At 48.1% G+C, this 20,162-nt stretch overlaps 1 protein-coding gene across 1 annotated transcript; it reads left to right on the top strand.

Annotated features, from left to right (window-relative positions):
• The first annotated feature begins 80 nt into the window (after positions 1–80).
• PAX6 (paired box 6) lies at positions 81–16,894 on the top strand. The gene is given in 12 exon segments (XM_052652701.1): positions 81–90; positions 3,648–3,782; positions 3,785–3,852; positions 4,567–4,608; positions 4,703–4,918; positions 5,684–5,849; positions 11,542–11,700; positions 12,155–12,237; positions 12,467–12,617; positions 12,714–12,829; positions 15,447–15,597; positions 16,809–16,894. Coding segments are annotated over 12 exon segments (1,383 nt in total).
• Positions 16,895–20,162: the final 3,268 nt, after the last annotated feature.

Below are 20,162 nucleotides of genomic sequence, written 5' to 3'. Positions count from 1 at the left end.
AGAATTAATGCCTATATTCTTGCTAACAGAGCCCCATATTCGAGCCCCGTGGGATACCGCGGCCCCCAGCCAGCGCCAGCATGCAGAACAGTAAGTGCCTCTGCCTCTGGTCTTTTTGGACTTCGGGCGGGGGAGGCGCAGACCAGCGCGCAGGTCGGGGGAGGGCTTGGAGGCTCTCGGTTGTCCGCACTGGCCAGGCCGCGGGCGCGAGGGAAGAGGCCCGGGGACCCGAGGCAGCTGCTCCACGAGGGGAGGGCGTCTGCTCTCTTGCTTCCTCCTGGAAGAACAGGGGCTGGGCCCTTGAAAACAGCCCGCAAGAGTTTGCGAAGCTGCGGTAGAGAAACCCCATCCCCCCAAATCCTGTAACTCACACCCCTTCCCCGCCCCTGCCCGGGCTCTGACCCCAGAGAGGGGGGCTGGACTGAGCGGGGCGGGGCGGAGTCCTCTCGCCATCGTAGCGCGAGAAGGAGGCCCCTTGGGCTTAGTCAAGACTGAAGGTCTCCACCGTCTGGGGCGGGTGGGGGGCTCCTCTCCCCCAGTCACCCTAAGAGCAGCTCCTCCCATCGCCACCCTGGCGAGGGGCCTGGAAGGCCAGGGGAGTGGGGCACCCAGGCCTGCGGTGGGGTGGAGTTGGTACTGGAACCGTGGGACTGTTACAGGGCGCAGACCGGCGAGAGCAGGTTTACTGGGTCTGGGAGGAGAGTGGGGATCGAGCCCAAGAGTTGGAGCAGCCCTGCCCTGGTGGCTACTGGGTGGGTCCTAGTCGTCCCGGGCCCCGTGTGCCTTTGATTCCCTGGCTCTTGTATCTCCCGTCCTCCCTTTGCCTAGACTCCTTGGGCTCCCATCCCATCTTTCTGCTCAGTACGTGGGAGCTGCTTTGTGGCAGGACGAATCTGAGACAGGGCCTGAGAGCCTGGAGGCCCAGTGAAACTAGGCCCCGGTAGAGGTGCAGTGCCCCGAGGCGGTTTAAGGGCTCCGCTGTATGGAGTGCCTGAAAGCCTAAATCTTCTAGAAACCTTCCCTTGCCGAACTGCAGACTGAGAGGGGTCCCTAGCCCCTGATCCCCCTGTCCTGCAGCCGCTAGCTGTCCCCTGGCCCTTCAGCGGCTGGTGGGCGTGAAGCGCAGGAGAGGGCGCAAAGCGGGCGCCGAGCAGGAAAGGCGGATTAGTTGTGCAGAACGTGCCAGGCCCCGGGGACTTGGCCCGGTAGGAACCCTCCTTGGCGAGGCTCGGGCTTCTGGCCACTCTTCCTGGCTGCTGGGTCCTCCCCTCTCCAGCACAGGGGCCCCAGCCGCAGGCTCTCGGGCAGGCCGGTCCTGGGCGCGCGGCGCGGAGCATTTGCTGCTGCGGCCTGGCTGGCGGGCCCCGAGGGGCGCGGGGTCGCGGGCCGGCCTGCAGGGCTTTGTGCCGCTCGCTCCCGGGTGTGCGCGAGGCGCAGAGCATCCAAATTGACACCATATGTTTTCCTATTAGATGCTTCGCGGTCGAATTCTAGGCGCATAATCATCGCCACTGGGCGAGAGCGCCAGCCGTCCCTAGGGAAGGGACACAATGATTGAGGCTTAACCTCTGGAGGGGGACTTAGAGCGGCGCTTCCTCGCTGCCATTTCGATGCTGGCAGAGGCGACCTGGCCCTGGGCGAGCACCCGCCGGCGGTCGCCGCGGAGGTGGCGGGCAGGTGGTTGTTTTTTGCCTGTTGGGGGGAGGGGGAAAGAGGGAGGTCTAGGATTAGGCGGCTTCATACGCGTTGGCGTTCCCAGGTTGGGAGTTGCCTCGGCTGCGCGTGAAGTTTGGAGAGTCTTTCTCGATCTTTCTCTGGGAGTGCCTTTCTTTTTCCGGGAAGGCGTCCTTTGCCCAAAGGGGAGGCTCCTGTAAGCTGGAGCAGTAGAAGTTCTTTAGAGGCAAAGGAAGGCAATAAAGGGAATTGAGGAGAAACCAGAAGCGGGGTCCAGGCCTCGCTCTGTTGGAGAAGCGGTGTCCCCGCGATGTCCCTGCTCGAGCCCGGCCCGGCGGAGCCTAGATACCCCAAACGCCTGTCACTTCTCATCGAGTTGAGGCTTCAGCACGCCCCCTCAGTCAGCCCCCCCCTACTCTGCCCCAAGCCTTCGGCTACCCTGAAAACGCGGCTCCCCTCGAAGGGGAAACGAGTGCAGTTCAATCTCGTCTGAGTGATCTACAAATAGGGACGGAAAGGGTCGTTTTATCACGGTCCCGTTTGTCGTGACGATGCAATTTCCCGGAGCGGAGCACTGTCACAAAGTGACAAGGCTGCCACAAGCGCCCCGACTGATCTTTTCAATTAGCCTTCCATGCATGATCCGGAGCGACTTCCGCCTATTTCCAGAAATTAAGCTCAAACTTGACGTGCAGCTAGTTTTATTTTAAAGACAAATGTCAGAGAGGCTCATCATATTTTCCCCCCTCTTCTATATTTGGAGCTTATTTATTGCTAAGAAGCTCAGGCTCCTGGAGTCAATTTATCAGAGGCTCCAAGGAGAAGAGAGGAGAGGAGAGGAGAGGAGCGCTGAGCGGGGGAGCCACATCTCCGGGAAGGGCTGCTCTCTAGAGTCGGGGCTGCAGGTTGGAGAATTTTAAGGAAGTGGAAATTGGCAGTTGGCTTTATTTGTGTGCCTGTGGTTTCTGGGGAGGGGGCTACAGGGGTGCTAACTCCTTCTCCCTATTCTCAGTTTAGACAATAGGGTGAGGTTGTGAGATAACCAGATAAAGGAGGGAAGGGGACACTGTGGTGTGGTCTTTTCCTTTTCTTTTCACTTTTTGATTTTTGCTCCTATCTGTCCTGGGCTGTGGGGAGGGCCGAATTTAGCATCGGAAGTAAAAGCGGAGCTGTAGCTGGTGCAGACAGACTCCCAGACCTCTGCCCCACCGTAGCAGCCAGACTACTTTGTGGTTGGAGCCGATCTGAGGGGCTTGAGGAAGCCTGCATGGGAGGTGCTGAACCCAGGTTGCGGTTCACTAGCTACAGATTTGCTGTTCTGGTTCTTCTTTACTCCATTCCCTTTTCTTCTCCTTTTTTTTTTTTTTTTTAAAATCCTGGTGCTTCACCAGAGTTTGGAGTATGACAGCGAGTGTTTCTGGACTCTAGCATCTGAGGGAGCACTGAAGAGCTGTAGGGTTTGCCATCACAGTTCTAACAGTGCAGGGAGCTTGAAGATGCAGTGGGGGTTATGTAGGACTCGTGGTTTTTCGTTACACTCAGGGGGGATCTTTCGGAGAATGTTTCTGAGCTGATTGTTTGCGCCTTGCGGGTTCAAAGACTGACTGGGGTGTTTCTGGAGGGCAGCAGTGGGCTGGGGGTTCTGGAGTGAAAGCACTAAGTAGTAGTGAAGTGCGTGTGTTCTTACGTGTGTCTGCACCGTGCTTCTGTTCTGCAGTCGGTGGGCAGGAGCTCCGCTGTGTCTGGGCTGGGCTGCCCGATGCCTGGAATGGCTTCGAGGTCCTGTTGTCCGTTTCCATCGAGAGCAGGGACCTGATCGCTGAGGTTGGCCAGGGCTGGCAGGGAGCTGAGGATGCATTGTGGTTGTCTCTTCTTCTTTTCCTTCTTCCTCCTCCACCTCCTCCGTCCCCTTCTTCTCTGTCTTGCCCCTTCTTCCCCTCCTCTCTGCTCTGCTCTCCTCTCCCTTTCTTCAGGTCACAGCGGAGTGAATCAGCTCGGTGGTGTCTTTGTCAACGGGCGGCCACTGCCGGACTCCACCCGGCAGAAGATCGTAGAGCTAGCTCACAGCGGGGCCCGGCCGTGCGACATTTCCCGAATTCTGCAGGTGATCCTCCGGCGCCGCCCCATTCGCCGCCCCCGCGGCCCTCCACTCTCAAGGCCCTCTCTTCATTTCTTACTGTAAACGCTGCTAATTATGGACCCCCACCCTCACCCCCCATTCCAGCCCCCACCCCACTCCCCTACCTTCTGCTTTCCCCTTTCCTTCCACCATCCTTCCCGATCTCTTTCAACCTGGGTCACATAAGAGAATTCATCTGCTTAAGAAAAAAACTGGGTGTGAATTAAAACAAACAAACAAAAAAACCTTCTCTTTTCATTTGTTAAAAACGTTCTTCGTGGTAACAGTTTATGAACTGTAATAAAATGAATTATATAAATCTGCATAATTTCATCCCCTTCTCCCTCACCCCATGCTTACCTCTCAGGGTTTGAGATATTTATTTCTTCATATTCATGAAGAATATATATTGAATTTAAAAGGCGAATGCTGTTTTCCTCCCTCCCTAACTCACATTTACTCAATTGGGCATATTTTTAAAGGAAAAATAACTAAAGATTCAGTTTATTTTTCCCCTTCACTCGTTAAGACATAACACCACTTTAGGCAAGATCAGCACAAAACAATCTGACTTCGTTTTGATGCATCTTCTGGCAGTGTTTACTTACAAAAACAGTTTTAAAAACTTTTAAGTTAGGTTTTTTTTTTTTTAGTTCAAACTGTTTGAAAGTATCATCCTATTTGTAGTTTTTAGGGCTACAAATGTAATTTTAAGAAAAAAAGCTCTCTACAGTAAGTTCTCGTACCATTGAAGGTATATTTTTGTGTTATAGACCCATGCAGATGCAAAAGTCCAAGTGCTGGACAATCAAAACGTAAGCTTGTCATTGTTTAATGCATACTTAAACAATTTTATTTTTGTCTTGAAATTATTAATAATGTGGTTTTCTGTCCACTTCCCCTATGCAGGTGTCCAACGGATGTGTGAGTAAAATTCTGGGCAGGTATTACGAGACTGGCTCCATCAGACCCAGGGCAATCGGTGGTAGTAAACCGAGAGTAGCGACTCCAGAAGTTGTAAGCAAAATAGCCCAGTATAAGCGGGAGTGCCCGTCCATCTTTGCTTGGGAAATCCGAGACAGATTACTGTCCGAGGGGGTCTGTACCAACGATAACATACCAAGTGTAAGTTCACTGAGAACATTCCCTCTCCCTGCCTTAAGCTCCATGCTCTTCCCTCTTTACCATCACTTTCTCTACGTCCCCCTGCTCTCCTTCCTGCCAGTGTCTCTCTTTCTCTCCTCTCTGCTCCACCTCTGTTTGTCACCTCTGTACCTGGGGGTCTTGAGAGGAGCACCTTGACCTTTTTATTGACCTTCTGGAAATGGGAGTCAAGTGTGGGAGGGTTAGTCACCGTATTTGCATGTGGCAAGGTAGAGAGTGGAGGCACCTGGAGAAAGTCACTGAAGTCTAGAAGGAAAATGAAAATGAAAACCAGATTCAAGCAAGCTTCCTCCACATCTTGCTGTTTGAACCTTCTTTCAGAAATCAAACATCCATTTCTGTCCTAATATGAAAACAAACAACACTGAAAGAAATCCTCTAAGCCAAGTCTTAATATTGGAGAGGGGGACTCTTTAACAGCAACAATAATAAAAAAGCAGCCATGTGAGTTAGGTCACCAAAGACACTGAGCAACAGTGAAGGACCCCTCCCTAGTCTGCCAACTCTTTACCCAACTCAGTTTCCATGCCCAGAGTGATAGCTGGCATTCTTTCCACGATGTCTCTGCAAGTCCACCCACTGTCCCAGGATGGCTGGGGATTTTTTTTTTCTAATGTATTAGGGGTAATTCTTTAAAGGGGTGCATGCTGAGATGGAGACTTAAGATAGGGCAACTGTGTCTTCAGGAGACTCTGCCATTTGGTTTGATCTTGATTTGATTTGCAGGTGTCATCAATAAACAGAGTTCTTCGCAACCTGGCTAGCGAAAAGCAACAGATGGGCGCAGACGGCATGTATGATAAACTAAGGATGTTGAATGGGCAGACCGGAAGCTGGGGCACCCGCCCGGGTTGGTATCCGGGAACATCAGTGCCAGGGCAACCTACACAAGGTAAAAACCCAAACAGCCATCCTCAAACTCTCCATATATGCAGCCCTTGCCTATCCTCTTCTTCTCCAACCTCTTCCCTCTCTGGACTTTTGTGCTTGGAGAAGGTAGTGGGAGTAACTCTTCAAGGGCTTGGGACATATTGACTTGCGCTGTATCTAGGTGGTATTTGTTGAACTGTCTGGTTGGCCTGGAAATTCAAGGGTTGTGTAGTCAAAAGTGGCATGAATGTGGCTGGGGTGAGTGTGTGTGTATGTGTGCGTGCGTGCATGCATGCTTGAGTATGTGTTATGGGCAGGAGTAGGTGTGTGTCTGTATGAGCTAGCTGCGTGGTGCCCTATTCAAATGTGCCATTAAAATGCACAGAGAGCCCCCTTGCTGTAGAAGTGTGACAAGTTAACACACTGACAGACTGCAAGGTAAACATAATTGTATCATCTTGCTTTTTGCTGTAATTGACAAATTATGTGACTATGAGTAGGGTGTATAAGAGAGGGTGAACAGTGAGATGCAGGGCCAAGTTGAGGATGGGGCATTGGAAATGTTGATTTCCCAACTAAAACAACCCTACCCTCTAGGTTCGGACCCCTTCCACTCCTCTGGGCCCCTAGTTCTCATTCTTTGTGGGTGGCGACTGTGTAATAAATAAGATAGGTGGGGTGAGGCCTCTGTGAGCCAGACTTTGGTGTACGGGGAGCTACCCTGGAGCTGAGAGGAAAGATAGGATCTGGCCATTGCAGGCTCTGTGAGAAGGGGTGGAGGAAGAGGAGCAGACGGGGGTGGGGTCGGGTCGGTTGGCTCTCCCCGCCCCTCCCCTCCACACACCGGAGGTAGCTTGGTCGAGAATAGGAAACAGTTTACTCCGAAGATTAATCGGTATTTGTTGTCCTCGTGACAAGGAGATAATATGAGGGATAATGGGACGTGGAATCTCACTCCCCGGAGCACGACCAAGCCTGGGGGCTCCCGGCCAGGGGAGGCGGTGAGGGGGACGCTGACGGGGCTGCCCTCGCCTCCGTGCGCTCTCAACCCAATCTGGGTGCCCCGCGCCTCCACGGAGCCGGGCGAGGGAAGGGAAAATCGGTAACAGTATGCGAAATATCTGGTACAAAGGATGCTTCTGTCACTCGCAAGAATTTGTTATGGGAACAATCCTGTCGCTCTGTAATTGCTCATTAGAGAACGTTTTGTTTCTCATTAAGGCGACATGAATAAGCGTCTAGTTGAAGGAGACAGCTGTAGAAATGTTCCACAAGAGACCTCTGGACACGATTCGGCACCAATTGCCAATTAGACATGTCAGTTTTAAGAGCAGAAAACAGTATAGGACGGACACTGGGAAGATGGGGAGCAAAGCGCTGGCTCGGTGTTTCCCAGCGCGCCGCTCGGCCGGGCCGAGGCCTCCCGAAGCGCAGGGCTTCGGCTCCCCTGGGCGGCCCGCCCGCCCGCTCGCCCGGACCGGGCCGAACCTCGGCCTCCCGGGGTGCGGCAGCCTGCCCCCCGAGGAGGCGCTGCCTCCCCGCTGGCCCCCTCTGGCCTCTGGTGAGGACGAGGGCGTGACCTCCATACCCTCACCTGACCTTTGAAACTGTAGGGTTCCAACGTGCGCACACCGGGCACACCAAGGGACGCACTCCCGCTGCTCGCCCCCAGCACCACCCCCACCCCAACCTGAGGTCCGGGTGACCCCACCCCGCCGCCTCGTCTGCCAGAGAAATCTCCAGGAGGGCGCGGGACACGGTGACCGGGCCTGGGCAGGCTGAGCCCTGGGCGCGAGGGCTCCTGTTTGCTGGGGCGGGAGGTGGCGCTCGTTCAGGAGCTTTGAACTTTCTTTCAGGCACCCAGTTGCTAGAGCATTCTGGCTCACCACCTGCCGGTTCTCCCTCTGCCCCCGGCCCCCGGCCCCCAAGCCTCCCCCAACCCCCTCCCCACACCTGTGCCTGGTCCCCGCTGCGTGGGGAGGACGGTCACGCCAGCCGAGCGCGGAGTGCCCGGGTGCAGGGGCCACAGGGCGCCGGTGGCCACGGCTGACATGCCGGGAATCCTTGGCTCCTTGGGCGCTAAGAAGGCCCCCCTCCCTCCCTCGCCCCCTTTCCCGGCCCAGGAAGCCGGTTTGGGGTTTTAAAAGAGTCCATGACTCCGAAAGCATAAGGCGAGGTGAGGTCTCAGAGGGAGACAAATATGGTTTCCATCTGATGAACGCCATGCGGCGGTGAATAAAATTGTGCCGATGTGGGCTGACAACCACAGGAGACAACTCTATCCGGCCCGCAATTCTCCAGCGACTTGGTGGTTTTAGGGATCACGGAGACACTTTTTCTTATCTCCTCCCCCTCCCCCCGTAATACCCAGGCCTTCTGTAGGATTTAGTCAGTCTCTTTTTTCAACAGATGCTTCCATGTTTTGATCCGCGCTCCAGAGCTGAAAAGGTGCCGCAACCGGGTTGCTATCTTTTCTTGCTTGTTTTCCGCCTCACTGATTAAGACACTAAGAAACTAAGGAATGATTTTATTTCCCAGCGTCTTTTTTTTTCTTCTTCTTCTTCTTTCTCTCTCTCTCTCCCTTCTCCTTCCAGGAAACAAATCCTATCCCGAGCGTCAGATGGTCCCGGGGCTGGGAGAATGGGAGGCGCTTTCACTCGCCTTCTCGCGGATTAGGCTGGAAGGTGGACGGCGCCCATTGAAGGGCCCTTTTTTTGCGCTCTGAGGGGGCGCCTTTTAAAGAAGATATCTTAATTGTCTGCCACTTAGGTTTACCATGGGGAGAATCCGAGATCCAACTTCTAGTTTTATTTTGCTAAAAAGCTTTTAAGAGTGGAAAATAAATCCACTAAAGAAAAAAAAGGAGAGGCACGCAGTTTAAGAGTGACCTCTCCCGCACCGCCTGGCTGCGCACTGTTGCTAAAGTAGCAAGGTTTCAGCGGTGCACACTGGCTCTGTGGGGTCTTGGAGGGATCCTGCAGCCACGACTTTCTCCTGACCCGCCTCTGTCTCCACTGCTGTTTGTTTCTCCCCAAAGAGGTTTAAAATCAAGCACTCCTCATCCTCTGTTAAATGACTCCCCTTAAAAATCACTTCCCAAGTCGGTGCTGCACCTTCGTTCTTGTAAGTGTGTGGTGTGTGTGTGTGTGTGTGTGTGTGAGTGTGGGGGGGGCCCGGGGGCGGTGCGGGGGGGGGCGCGGGGGGGGGGGTGGTGTGGAGAGGAAGAAGGAGAACGTGAGCACATGTCCATGTTTTAAAATTAGGAAAGCATCAGTGAAGCAAACGTCAGCAGAGAATGCTATCTGTGGGGGTCTTCCGAGGCACACCCGGGTAGCTTTGTTTAATTGGAGAGATCGAATGTGCCAGAAAAAAGGACTGGGATGTGGCCTCCTGGAAGGCGTCTGAGTGACCGCCACCCCAGCAAGATGGGATTGTGTTCGGTCCCTTCCCTACACGTTGGAGGATCGCAGGTTTCTGTTTGTGCTTTCCAAAAGCAATAACTGATGGGCCTTACTGGTTGGTCCCCCAAAGTCTATTTCTAAAGTCTTCCTCATCGACTGAATCCGAAAAGAAAGGGGGCTCGGCATTTCGCTCCCTGAAAAACACGTTGAAAAGTCACCATGAAACTTGGGGCAGTAAATTAGCACAGACGCTGGTGCAGGCACATGTGAGTGAGCGGCTCCCCAAGCCCCACCTTTCTGATGTAGCGCCAGACTACCCGAAGTAGCCCATTTACTAAGTCTCTCTCTCTTATCTCCTTTCCTCTCTCCCCTTGTCTGCTGACCCTCTTGTCTCTTTTCCTCTCGGCACTCTTTTTCTGTCCTTCTTGCACCTTTCTGGCCTATTCCTCTTTGGAGCCTCTTTCTAGCCCCACCTTTCTCTACCCCGTCCCCTCTCCTCCTCCCTCAACCAGACCTCTGCTCCTTCCCCTCCTGTCTCTCTCCCCCCGGTCATCATCCGCTCTGCCTCTCCTCCCCGCTTCCCCCCACATCCCGTCCTCATCCACCATCCCTGCGCCCCCCTCCACCCTCTGCCCCGGCCCCCCATCCACCCTCCAGCCCCCAGCCAAGCGCCCTAAATAGCATTGAGGCGCCTGCTCTTCGGACAGTGATTAATGATAGCAGAGCAGAGGGGTTAGCACACTTCACTGAAAAGTCTGTTGACTGGGCTTCTTGTAACACAATGTGGCCCGCTGCACGCCTCAAGAGAATCCTTTTGTTGTCCGCGCTCATTGTGGCCTCGAAATTCTGCCCACGAAAGTTTGCCAACGCTCCTGCCCCAGGAGTTTAATAGTTTCCCTTACTCGCGGGGCATTGTGCTGTGCTGAAAAGCAGCCCCTCGCTATTCAAGTGTTGGTGGTCATCTCAATAGATCTCCAAGGGCCCATATGGTGGCCAGTGCTGATGAATCCGCCTGTTTAAATGGGGGAGAAAGTTGGGGTTTTAAAACATTTCAAAGTTCCTGAAAAGATCCCACTAGATCCTGTCACAATTCCCTGAACTCTTTGAAGGCACTGCCTATTGTCTCCCGGTTATAAATGATATTCCTGGCCAAGTCGATTCCCACCAAGGCGCCCCAGAGGCTCCTCCCCCCAGGGCTAAGTCGCTAGGATGGGGAGGGGGGCAGCCTCGATTGGTATCTCTTGGGGGCCTTAGGACCTAAGACCAAGGACCGAGGAGGCAGTGGCCCTGGAGGCCTATCGAGAACTGAATCCTTTCCTCTCCAGCAAGGCGCAAAAGGAGACAGCTTGCCCAAGTGCACATCTTGCCCTCCAAGCAGTAAAGGAAAACAATAAAACTTTCCCCTGTTTAATGATAGAAATTACATTAAAAGTGGTGGAAATGCCCTAATTAAAAATGTACCACTTAAATGATATGCCAAGGATTCAGCTGCAGCATAGCATATTTAGCTAGTTAGTGAACTCTCTACTATTTCTTTTTTAAAATTACACGTTAAAAATTTAAAAGAAATCTTACTTTTCTCTGGTGCAACACATTACAAAGAATGGACAGTCCTTTTATCTAAATATAAAATTCCATTTTCAGCAATTATAGCCTGTTCTTGGTGATGATATAATTACAGCTGTGCTCGTAATAGGTGTCAAGGCAAAGCGCACTCATACAATAGTTGAATAAAACTGCAGAACAATGCGAGCACTTCTAAATTCACAACCTTTAAAATGAAATTGACTGTGCAGAATTCAAATAAAAACTAGATAAATATTTTTTTTTAAGATTACAAGCTTGGTTTGGTTTCTTAATAGCATTTTCTACAAACCTATCAACATCTAATTGATTAGGTAGGAATTACTGATTATAGATCAGCTGAAATCTTGAACATTACTCTTCTATTTTCCCAACACAGCCACAGGTAAATAAATTCTGCAAGGAGAGGGAGCTGGGTGAAGCATGTGGAGGGTTGAGGTTAGTTATGAAAGATCATTTTAATTGGAAACTTCACCACTCATTTTGTCATTCACAGAAATGCCATTCTACAAGTATCTATGTTGCACAGTCTCATCATAATAAAAACAGAAAATGGTGGTCAGGTAACATGTGTCACTAATGTCTTTTGAAGGCTGACAGTTACCTCGGGAATGTTTTGGTGAGACTGTGAGAATAGACTGCTCTTGGAGTTTATGGCTGTGTGAGGCCCCTTTTGGAGACTCCAAGTTATTCCAAATTTCTCTTACTGTCCTGTTCTTTTTGGTCCAGATGGCTGCCAGCAGCAGGAAGGAGGGGGAGAGAATACCAACTCCATCAGTTCCAATGGAGAAGATTCAGATGAGGCCCAAATGCGACTTCAGCTGAAGCGGAAGCTGCAAAGAAATAGAACATCCTTTACCCAAGAGCAAATTGAGGCCCTGGAGAAAGGTGATGGAGTTTTTCAAAGTAGAGAAGCAGTAAATCAAAGTAAATGCCACATCTTCAGTACAAAGAGCTAAATTTAGCCAGGGCCCTTGCACAGAGGCCTGAAAAGGTTTCCTTTTTCTTTCTTTCTTTTCAGGGCATCTCTTTTAGTGTATGTGTTTTCTTTCTTCTTTTCATGTACCAGTAATTCAAAGATAAAAAATCTGACTTCTCATAAAGAAAGAATGATGATTTGGCTAATTCAGGCCACAGAAGAGACCTTGAATGAATGTCATTAAACAAAAAAATAGAACATGGTTCTGATGGGATAGTTCTTCGAAGTACAGTCAATGCTAATAGTAGTAGCATTTTAAAGGGAATTGGTTGAAAGTGATGGAAGCCAGGAGGTGGAAATCAGCTTGATCCAGGCGTTTGTATAGTTCTGGTGCAACACAGAAAATGCAACTTACTCTTTCAGAGTTTGAGAGAACCCATTATCCAGATGTGTTTGCCCGAGAAAGACTAGCGGCCAAAATAGATCTACCTGAAGCGAGGATACAGGTACCAGGGGACTGTGTGTTCATGTGTTCTTGTGACTCATACCGTTTGCCTTTTTTAGAGACCCAGGGGCTTCTAAGGAATGTCCTTTGTTTGTATAAATAGAAACAGATTTAGTTTGCTAAATGCTTTGCTGTCACTCGGGGCCTGGGGGAGGAGGACAGTGGCTCTGTCAGGGATGGGGCGGAGCTGGGAGCAGGCACAGGGCTCACCTGTTCTGTCTGATTTCCAGGTATGGTTTTCTAATCGAAGGGCCAAATGGAGAAGAGAAGAAAAGCTGAGGAATCAGAGAAGACAAGCCAGCAACACACCTAGTCATATTCCTATCAGCAGTAGTTTCAGCACCAGTGTCTACCAACCCATCCCACAACCCACCACGCCTGGTAACTGGAGATATTAATTCTACTGATCAGTGTGTTTCAGCCTTTTTGCCCTTGGCTCTGACTCTCACCTCGCCGGTTGTGTTCTTCTCTCTGCAGTTTCCTCCTTCACCTCTGGCTCCATGTTGGGCCGAACAGACACAGCCCTCACAAACACGTACAGTGCTCTGCCGCCCATGCCCAGCTTCACCATGGCGAATAATCTGCCTATGCAAGTAAGTGAGGCCGGCGGTTGCCCACTTAACGGGTCCCTGGGAGAGGAGGTTAGGCGTGGGTTGGGGCATGCAGACCTCATTGGCCCTGTGTTTACCCTTGGGAGACTTTCTCGGTACAGTGATTGGCTTGACCAGTGAAGTCTAAGATGAAAGCAGTCAATCCAGTCTTTTAGTTGATTGATTAACTGATTGATTCATGCCTTTAATAAAACAAAAACTTGATTTTCAGTCCAGTTAATCTGCTTTTTGCTCTTTGGGAATGTCAGCTTGATGATGTTGGATGAGAATGGGGCATGCTTTAGGGACCAGTGTGAAACTTGGACCAGAAAATGAAAATAATGCTGGCAAATTATTAGCTAGTAAGGGGTTAATATGGGTAAAACAGGTTTATATTCAGGTGTTTGTATAAATAAATTTATAGTCTTGGGTATTTTGGATGTTATTTAGGATGTTTGTGATAAACTAGTGAGGAAGAAACAAAGGATCAGAATTGGGATTCATATTTGTATAGTGTGATTTACTTAACATAGAGGAAAAGATAGCTTGCTTTCTCTATCTTAGAATAAAAAGAATAGAAAGTATTTGCTAGAAATATCATGTATCTTTGCTGTGAATGATGTGATGAGTTTCTGGCATAACTAGATGCCTGGGAAGGTTGATGCTATTCACTTGGTATAACAAGATGCCCCTACTCAATTCCATCCCAAATAGATATTGGCCCCTATATGTGCTAGGTCCTGAACTAGGCTAATCCTATTTTATGATGGAAGCTGTATAAGGTAGGCAGGGTATACTGGAACCTTGAAGCCAGAGGGTTTCTTGGTGGGGAGAATATTGGTCTTCTGGTGGGCCTCCTGCCATGACTTCTTCAGGACTCTTGTTCTGTTTGTACAGCAGTTAGAGATGCTGGGTAGTATGAGACTGGCCAGGATGAGCCCCTGATAGAAACAGATTGGGGGATACACAGATAGTTTATTCTCCACTGAACATCTTTGGCTGGATTTCTAACCCAAATCACACTAAAATAAATGTTTCACGGTCTTTAGATTAATATAGGAACAGCTAGATAAGCAGCTTCAGAGGCATTATTCACATGTCTATTTTTATTGCATCTGGATATTATTGACCATAGAGCAATTAATGTAAATTAAGGGATTAACAGCCCATTAGTTGGGGTGGCTACAACTGCCTTGGAATTTTCTAGAAGTCAAGGTTGCCTGGAGGAAGTGATTTCAGGATAGAAACAAATGCAAGCTGAAATTCTGGCAAGGCCCTGAGGGCCTGCTTGCCTCTTTGAACTCGATGTTAGCAGTCATCCTCTGACTTTAATAAGGCCACTGACTGTTTTGTTCAGTTTTATAAATTCTAGCAATACCTAGGTTTCTGTGAAGATAAAAACTGTGTATATGACAAAACAAACAATTAAATAGATGCTGCTATTCTGTTAGAGTTGTGTCCACATATAGGCCCATGTGGGTCGATTTATTTCAGATGCTGATTTTTAAAAATAAAATAATGTATAATATCATTCAAACCATATATATATTCCTAAAACAAAATTAAAGTATCAACAATTCAGAGAAAATTGTTCTTAGACTTTTGGAGTTGGGTGAGGGGTGTCCTGTCTTTCCATCAGTTTATCCTGTTGACCAAAATCTTCAACCATTTTATAAGGAGCAAGTGTCCTTCTCTGACCTTCTCTAATGTGTCACTGCCTCTGAGGATGTGGATCTTGGAATGTTAAACATTTCTATAGTTTGCAGATTAGAGCAGTAGTGTCATCTCCCTTGCTCCTGACATTATGCTTCTATTAATTCATCCCAAGTTTGCTGCCCCATCAGAGCCCTGTGAGAACTCATGAGGAGTTTTGTCCCAGCCTTGTATATTTATTTAGTTAGGATAAAAGTTTATCTTTTTACTACTATGATTCTAAATATTTAGAGGGTAGCAGCATAATTTTGTGGATTAAACGCAATCTTGGGTTTGGGGTCTATAAGAAAGTCACAGCAAATTTTCATGGTAGGGCTAGGTATTTCCTGACACTTCTGACTACTCTAACCTGAGATCATTACTGATCTGCCTTTTCAAGAATCTTTAAATCCAGGAGTCCCACCATGAAAGGCTTCCAAGGTCCCTAAACCAAACTTTACACAGAGTTCCTCCTGCTGTTTTCTGCCTCAAAGATTGGAATAACAGGGTTTAAGGGGTGGGGGTGTCATTGGATTCCCAAATATTAATAGATTGAATTTGTGAGAGAGGGGTAATGTATTTATGGAAGTCCTCATGTTAAAAAACTTCTCTAAAGGTGCCAGCGAAGGTCCAAGATGAAAATGGACAAAAATTCTGTTCATTTTATGGATGGTGCCAACCATCTAGCTGGACAATAGTCTGAATTTTGGGTACTTTAAAAAGTTTGGTATGTAGGCAACTTTCCTCTAGCAGTGGACAATAGAAGGACCAGTTGGAGGCCCAATCTTAGAGTCCCCACGTGGAATTCCAGTGCTTTACTTGCGAGTGTCTTCAGACTTATTGGCAGAGTCCTGGGGAGGAGGGAGCTTGGGCGTGTGGCTGTGCAACGTGTCTCTCGGTAACCACAGGTTTGCCTTTCTCCTCCCAGCCCCCAGTCCCTAGCCAGACCTCCTCGTACTCCTGCATGCTGCCCACCAGCCCTTCGGTGAACGGGCGGAGTTATGATACCTACACCCCCCCACATATGCAGACACACATGAACAGCCAGCCAATGGGTACCTCGGGCGCCACTTCCACAGGTGAGCTGCTGCTCTCCGAAGGCTGCACAGAGGTGGCCTTTGCAGCTTCTTTTGCCAGGTCACCTCCCTTCATTCGTAGTTTACCTGGAAAGACTCTGCCGGCCTTGTGTGATGGTGTGTTCTACTCTCTGTTGCTCGCTTCTCTGGAGAAGGCAATGGCACCCCACTCCAGTACTCTTGCCTGGAAAATCCCATGGATGGAGGAGCCTAGTAGGCTGCAGTCCATGGGGTCGCTGAGAGTTGGACACGACTGAGCGACTTCACTTTCACTTTTCACTTTCATGCATTGGAGAAGGAAATGGCAACCCACTCCAGTGTTCTTGCCTGGAGAATCCCAGGGATGGGGGAGCCTGGTGGGCTGCCATCTATGGGGTCGCACAGAGTCGGACACGACTGAAGCGACTTAGCAGCAGCAGCAGCTCGCTTCTCTGGGGAAAACTAATTCAAAAGGGGAATTCAGTCAAACTAGTTAGTAACTTAATGCCATACTGACAAAAAAAGTTGTTTTTCCTGAATTTGGTTGCAGAAGTTGCATATGAAGGCAAGACCCGAAAATGTATCTTTCAGAAGGAAAAATTATTGTATTAGCCAAACTCAAGAGTGAAGGCCATCCCCCCACCTCGTCTGAGCTTACTGGAAAGACTTCTCAGGTCCTTCCAGTTCTTCTGTGCTTTTCATTGGAACTGAAGAAGTACTACTTTGGTTTCCCAGGATGGTTTTGTTGCTAAAGTTCCAAACATACAGACAAGTAGAAAGTAAAAGTGTTAGTTGCTCAGTCGTGTCCTGAGTCATACTCAGACTGTTTGCAACCCCATGGACTGTAGCCCACCAGGCTTCTCTGTCCACGGAATTCTCCAGGCAAGCATACTGGAGTGGATAGCCATTCTCTTCCCCAAGGGATCTTCACCACTCAGGGATTGAACCCGTTTCCTGCATTGCAGGTGGACTCTTTACTGTCTGAGCCACCAGGGAGGCCTGGAGTTGGCCTTTTTGGGCGGGGGGATTGGGATTCAGTAGGTGCATGTGAATATGTTTTCTGTTTCTGAAGGTGCTACTTTTGTTTGTAAGACTTGAAAGTTTTTTTTTTTTTTTTAATATATTTGAAATGTTAGAAAGTACTAAAGATTTTTTTTTTTTAACTTATAATTCATACTCCATGCCTGTCTCTCGAAGGGAATCTCTACATGGCTATTTCTTTCATCCACTTCTAGGACTCATTTCCCCTGGTGTGTCAGTTCCAGTTCAAGTTCCTGGAAGTGAACCTGATATGTCTCAATATTGGCCAAGATTACAGTAAAAAAAAAAATCAAAAAAACAAACAAAAAGAATATATTGTGTTAATTCAGTCAGTGACTATGTGGACACAGCAGTTGGGCGTTCAGGAAGGAAAGAAAAATGGCTGTTAGAAGCACTTCAGTTCTGCAGTTGTGTCCTCTGGTGTACCACTGGGGAATGGACTTGAAAACAAGGACCTTTGTATACAGAAGGCACGATGTCAGTTGGAACAAATCTTCATTTTGGTATCCAAACTTTTATTCATTTTGGTGTATTATTTGTAAATGGGCATTTGTATGTTATAATGAAAAAGAACAACGTAGACTGGATGGATGTTTGATCTCTGTTGATCATGAAGTTGTTTTAAAGAAAAAAGGAAATCATGATCAACAAGCTTTGCCACGAATTTAAGAGTTTTATCAAGATATATGGAATACTTCTACCCATCTGTTCATAGTTTATGGACTGATGTTCCACGTTTGTATCATTCCTTACATATAATTAAACCTGGAACAACATGCACTAGATTTATGTAAGAAATATCTGTTGGTTTTCCAAAGGTTGTTAACAGATGAAGTTTATGTGCAAAACAAAAGGGTAAGATATAAATTCAAGGAAGAAAAAAGTTGATAGCTGAAAGGTAGAGTGTGTCTTTGATATAATCCAATTTGTTTTATGTCAAAATGTAAGTATTTGTCTTCCCTAGAAATCCTCAGAATGATTTCTATAATAAAGTTAATTTCATTTATATTTGACAAGAATACTCTATAGATGTTTTATACACATTTTCATGCAATCATAAACTTCTTTTTTGGCCGGCAAAAGTTAATTGTTCTTAGATATAGTTGTATTACTGTTCACAGTCCAATCATTTTGTGCATCTAGAATTCATTCCTAATCAATTAAAAGTGCTTGCAAGAGTTTTAAACTTAAGTGTTTTGAAGTTGTTCACAACTACATATCAAAATTAACCATTGTTGATTGTAAAAACCATGCCAAAGCCTTTGTATTTCCTTTATTATACTATTTTCTTTTTAACCTTATAGTGTGGTGTTACAAATTTTGTTTCCATGTTAGATTAACATTCTAAACCAATGGTTACTTTCATACATACTCTGTTTTAAATCCTGATGATCCTTAAGAGGTAATTTTTACAGGTATCAAATCACAAATGTGTTAGAAAGAAAAACTCCACTGGAAGCTGTGTGTAGATCTGTGCCCATGTATACCCACAGTACATATACAAAGTGGTAGCATTTCCCAGTTATCTGTTCAATTCAAAAGCTCAAAGTCTAGAAATAATTTAAAAATGCAACAAGCTATTAGTTAGGAATTGTCTTTTGAATTAGGGCTGGCATTTTCAATCTGGGCAGATTTCCATTGTCAGCCTGTTTCAACAGTGATTTCACTGAAGTATATTCAAAAGTAGATTTCTAATACAAGATTCCCTGAAAGCCGCTGCCTTTCTCAAACAGGCCCTCTCCCTTTTCTGTCTCCCTCCCCTTTGCACAAGAGGCATCATTTCCCATTGAACCACTACAGCTGTTCCATTTGAATCTCGCTTTCTGTGTGGTTGTGGATGGTTGGAGGGTGGAGGGGGGATGTTGCATGTCAAGGAATAATGAGCACAGACACATCAACAGACAACAACAAAGCGGACTGTGACTGGCCGGTGGGAGTTAAAGGCCTTCAGTCATTGGCAGCTTAAGCCAAACATTCCCAAATCTATGAAGCAGGGCCCATTGTTGGTCAGTTGTTATTTGCAATGAAGCACAGATCTGATCATGTTTAAAGTGGCGGCACGCAGGGCAGGAGTGCTTGAGCCCAAGCAAAGGATGGAAAAAAATGAGCCTTTGTTGGGTGAAAGAGGCCTGTCTGAGACTTTTATTTCTGTCTGTTCTGTGTAACATATAAGTCAATATGGATAAGTTTTCTTCTGCACGCTTCAGTCAAAGGCTGGGGGTCTGGCAGTCTAGATTAAATGCCTGCACAGGCAAAACCCTCTGGGGACAAAGACACACATCTACTGAATTGTACTCTGCTCTTTTTCGGTTTTGTTTTTAACCCCTGAAGGCTAACAGTCAGAAATAGAGAAATTAATTGGAGGCTTTAAAAAAAAAATCTAGTTCAACATCTAGTTAAAGAATATATTTGTGAACAGATAATTGTGATTGATCTCTCTGGCATGCTTTATATTAATAATTTTATTCCACCAGACTTGCTGCACAGAGACATGCTGACTGCCATTTTTATACGTGTGTATGCAGTTTGAGCCCGTCTGTGTTGCATGTGTGTACACTTCTGCAGAGGAGCACGTACACATATGCACTGTTGGTACACCTGTGCAGATATTTCCCCCTCTTGACATTTTGCCACCTGCATTCCCGGAGGAACACGTGCTGGGGGAAATGTCCGAGGAGGGCTGTGTGTGAGTGCGTGCAGTGGCTGCTGGCTACCTCACCTCCTCACTGCAAGAAGGGATGGTTTCCAACCGACTATGATTTGGGCCAGGGTCAGGCAGCTGGTCCTGGCCCACGGCTCTGCTGTGCAGGAAGCAGAGACTTTGGAGAACTGGCTGTGACATTTGGGTGCAGGAGGTGGAGACGGGAAAAGGGGAGTGTTGTGGAGCAGAGGAGCTGCCTGTGTGCACTTAGGCACGTATACGCTCCTCAGAGGGTCAAGCTTGCCAGGGCGCAGTGGCTCCACAGCCTGGTTTAGTCTGATGCAGCCGCTCAGCTGTAGATGCCCTCTGGTCCAGCAGGATGGGTCGGCTGCCTTGCCTTCTGCCTTCTGTCCTCACCCTAGGGAGATGAGCTGTCCTTTTGAATGGAGTTCCAGGCACACACCCGGGGACCGCATGGCAAGCACGGTGTGGAAACTGTGCCCAGAGGTGGCCTTTTACTCATTCTTGAAATAACTTTTATTTATTTATTGATAGGTATATTTATATATTTATGAATGGGAACTCTTCAGGGATGCCTTGATGCCATCCTCCAGGATGGTGGCCATCTATTTGTGATGTCCTTGGTAGAATCACAAGATTTTTCTCAGACTTGACTGACTTAGGGAGACCTTGTGAACAGAATTTGAGCTGAATGTTTGAGTAAGAACATTCAAATTACTCCGAGTAAACAAATGCTTTTTACCATAATGAATTCTCAGAATATCCCTCCTTCCCCACCCTAGAGCTGTGCCTCCTCTTAAATGGAAACTGGCTTTTGGTATGGCTCACATAATCATTTCTTCTCCCTTTTAAAGAAAAATCACTACTAGGTTTCCTAAGAGTCATT

The sequence above is a fragment of the Budorcas taxicolor genome, chromosome 15, assembly GCF_023091745.1.
Source record: "Budorcas taxicolor isolate Tak-1 chromosome 15, Takin1.1, whole genome shotgun sequence".
Lineage (NCBI taxonomy): Eukaryota > Metazoa > Chordata > Mammalia > Artiodactyla > Bovidae > Budorcas > Budorcas taxicolor.
This window is presented reverse-complemented; position numbering and strand designations above follow the sequence as displayed.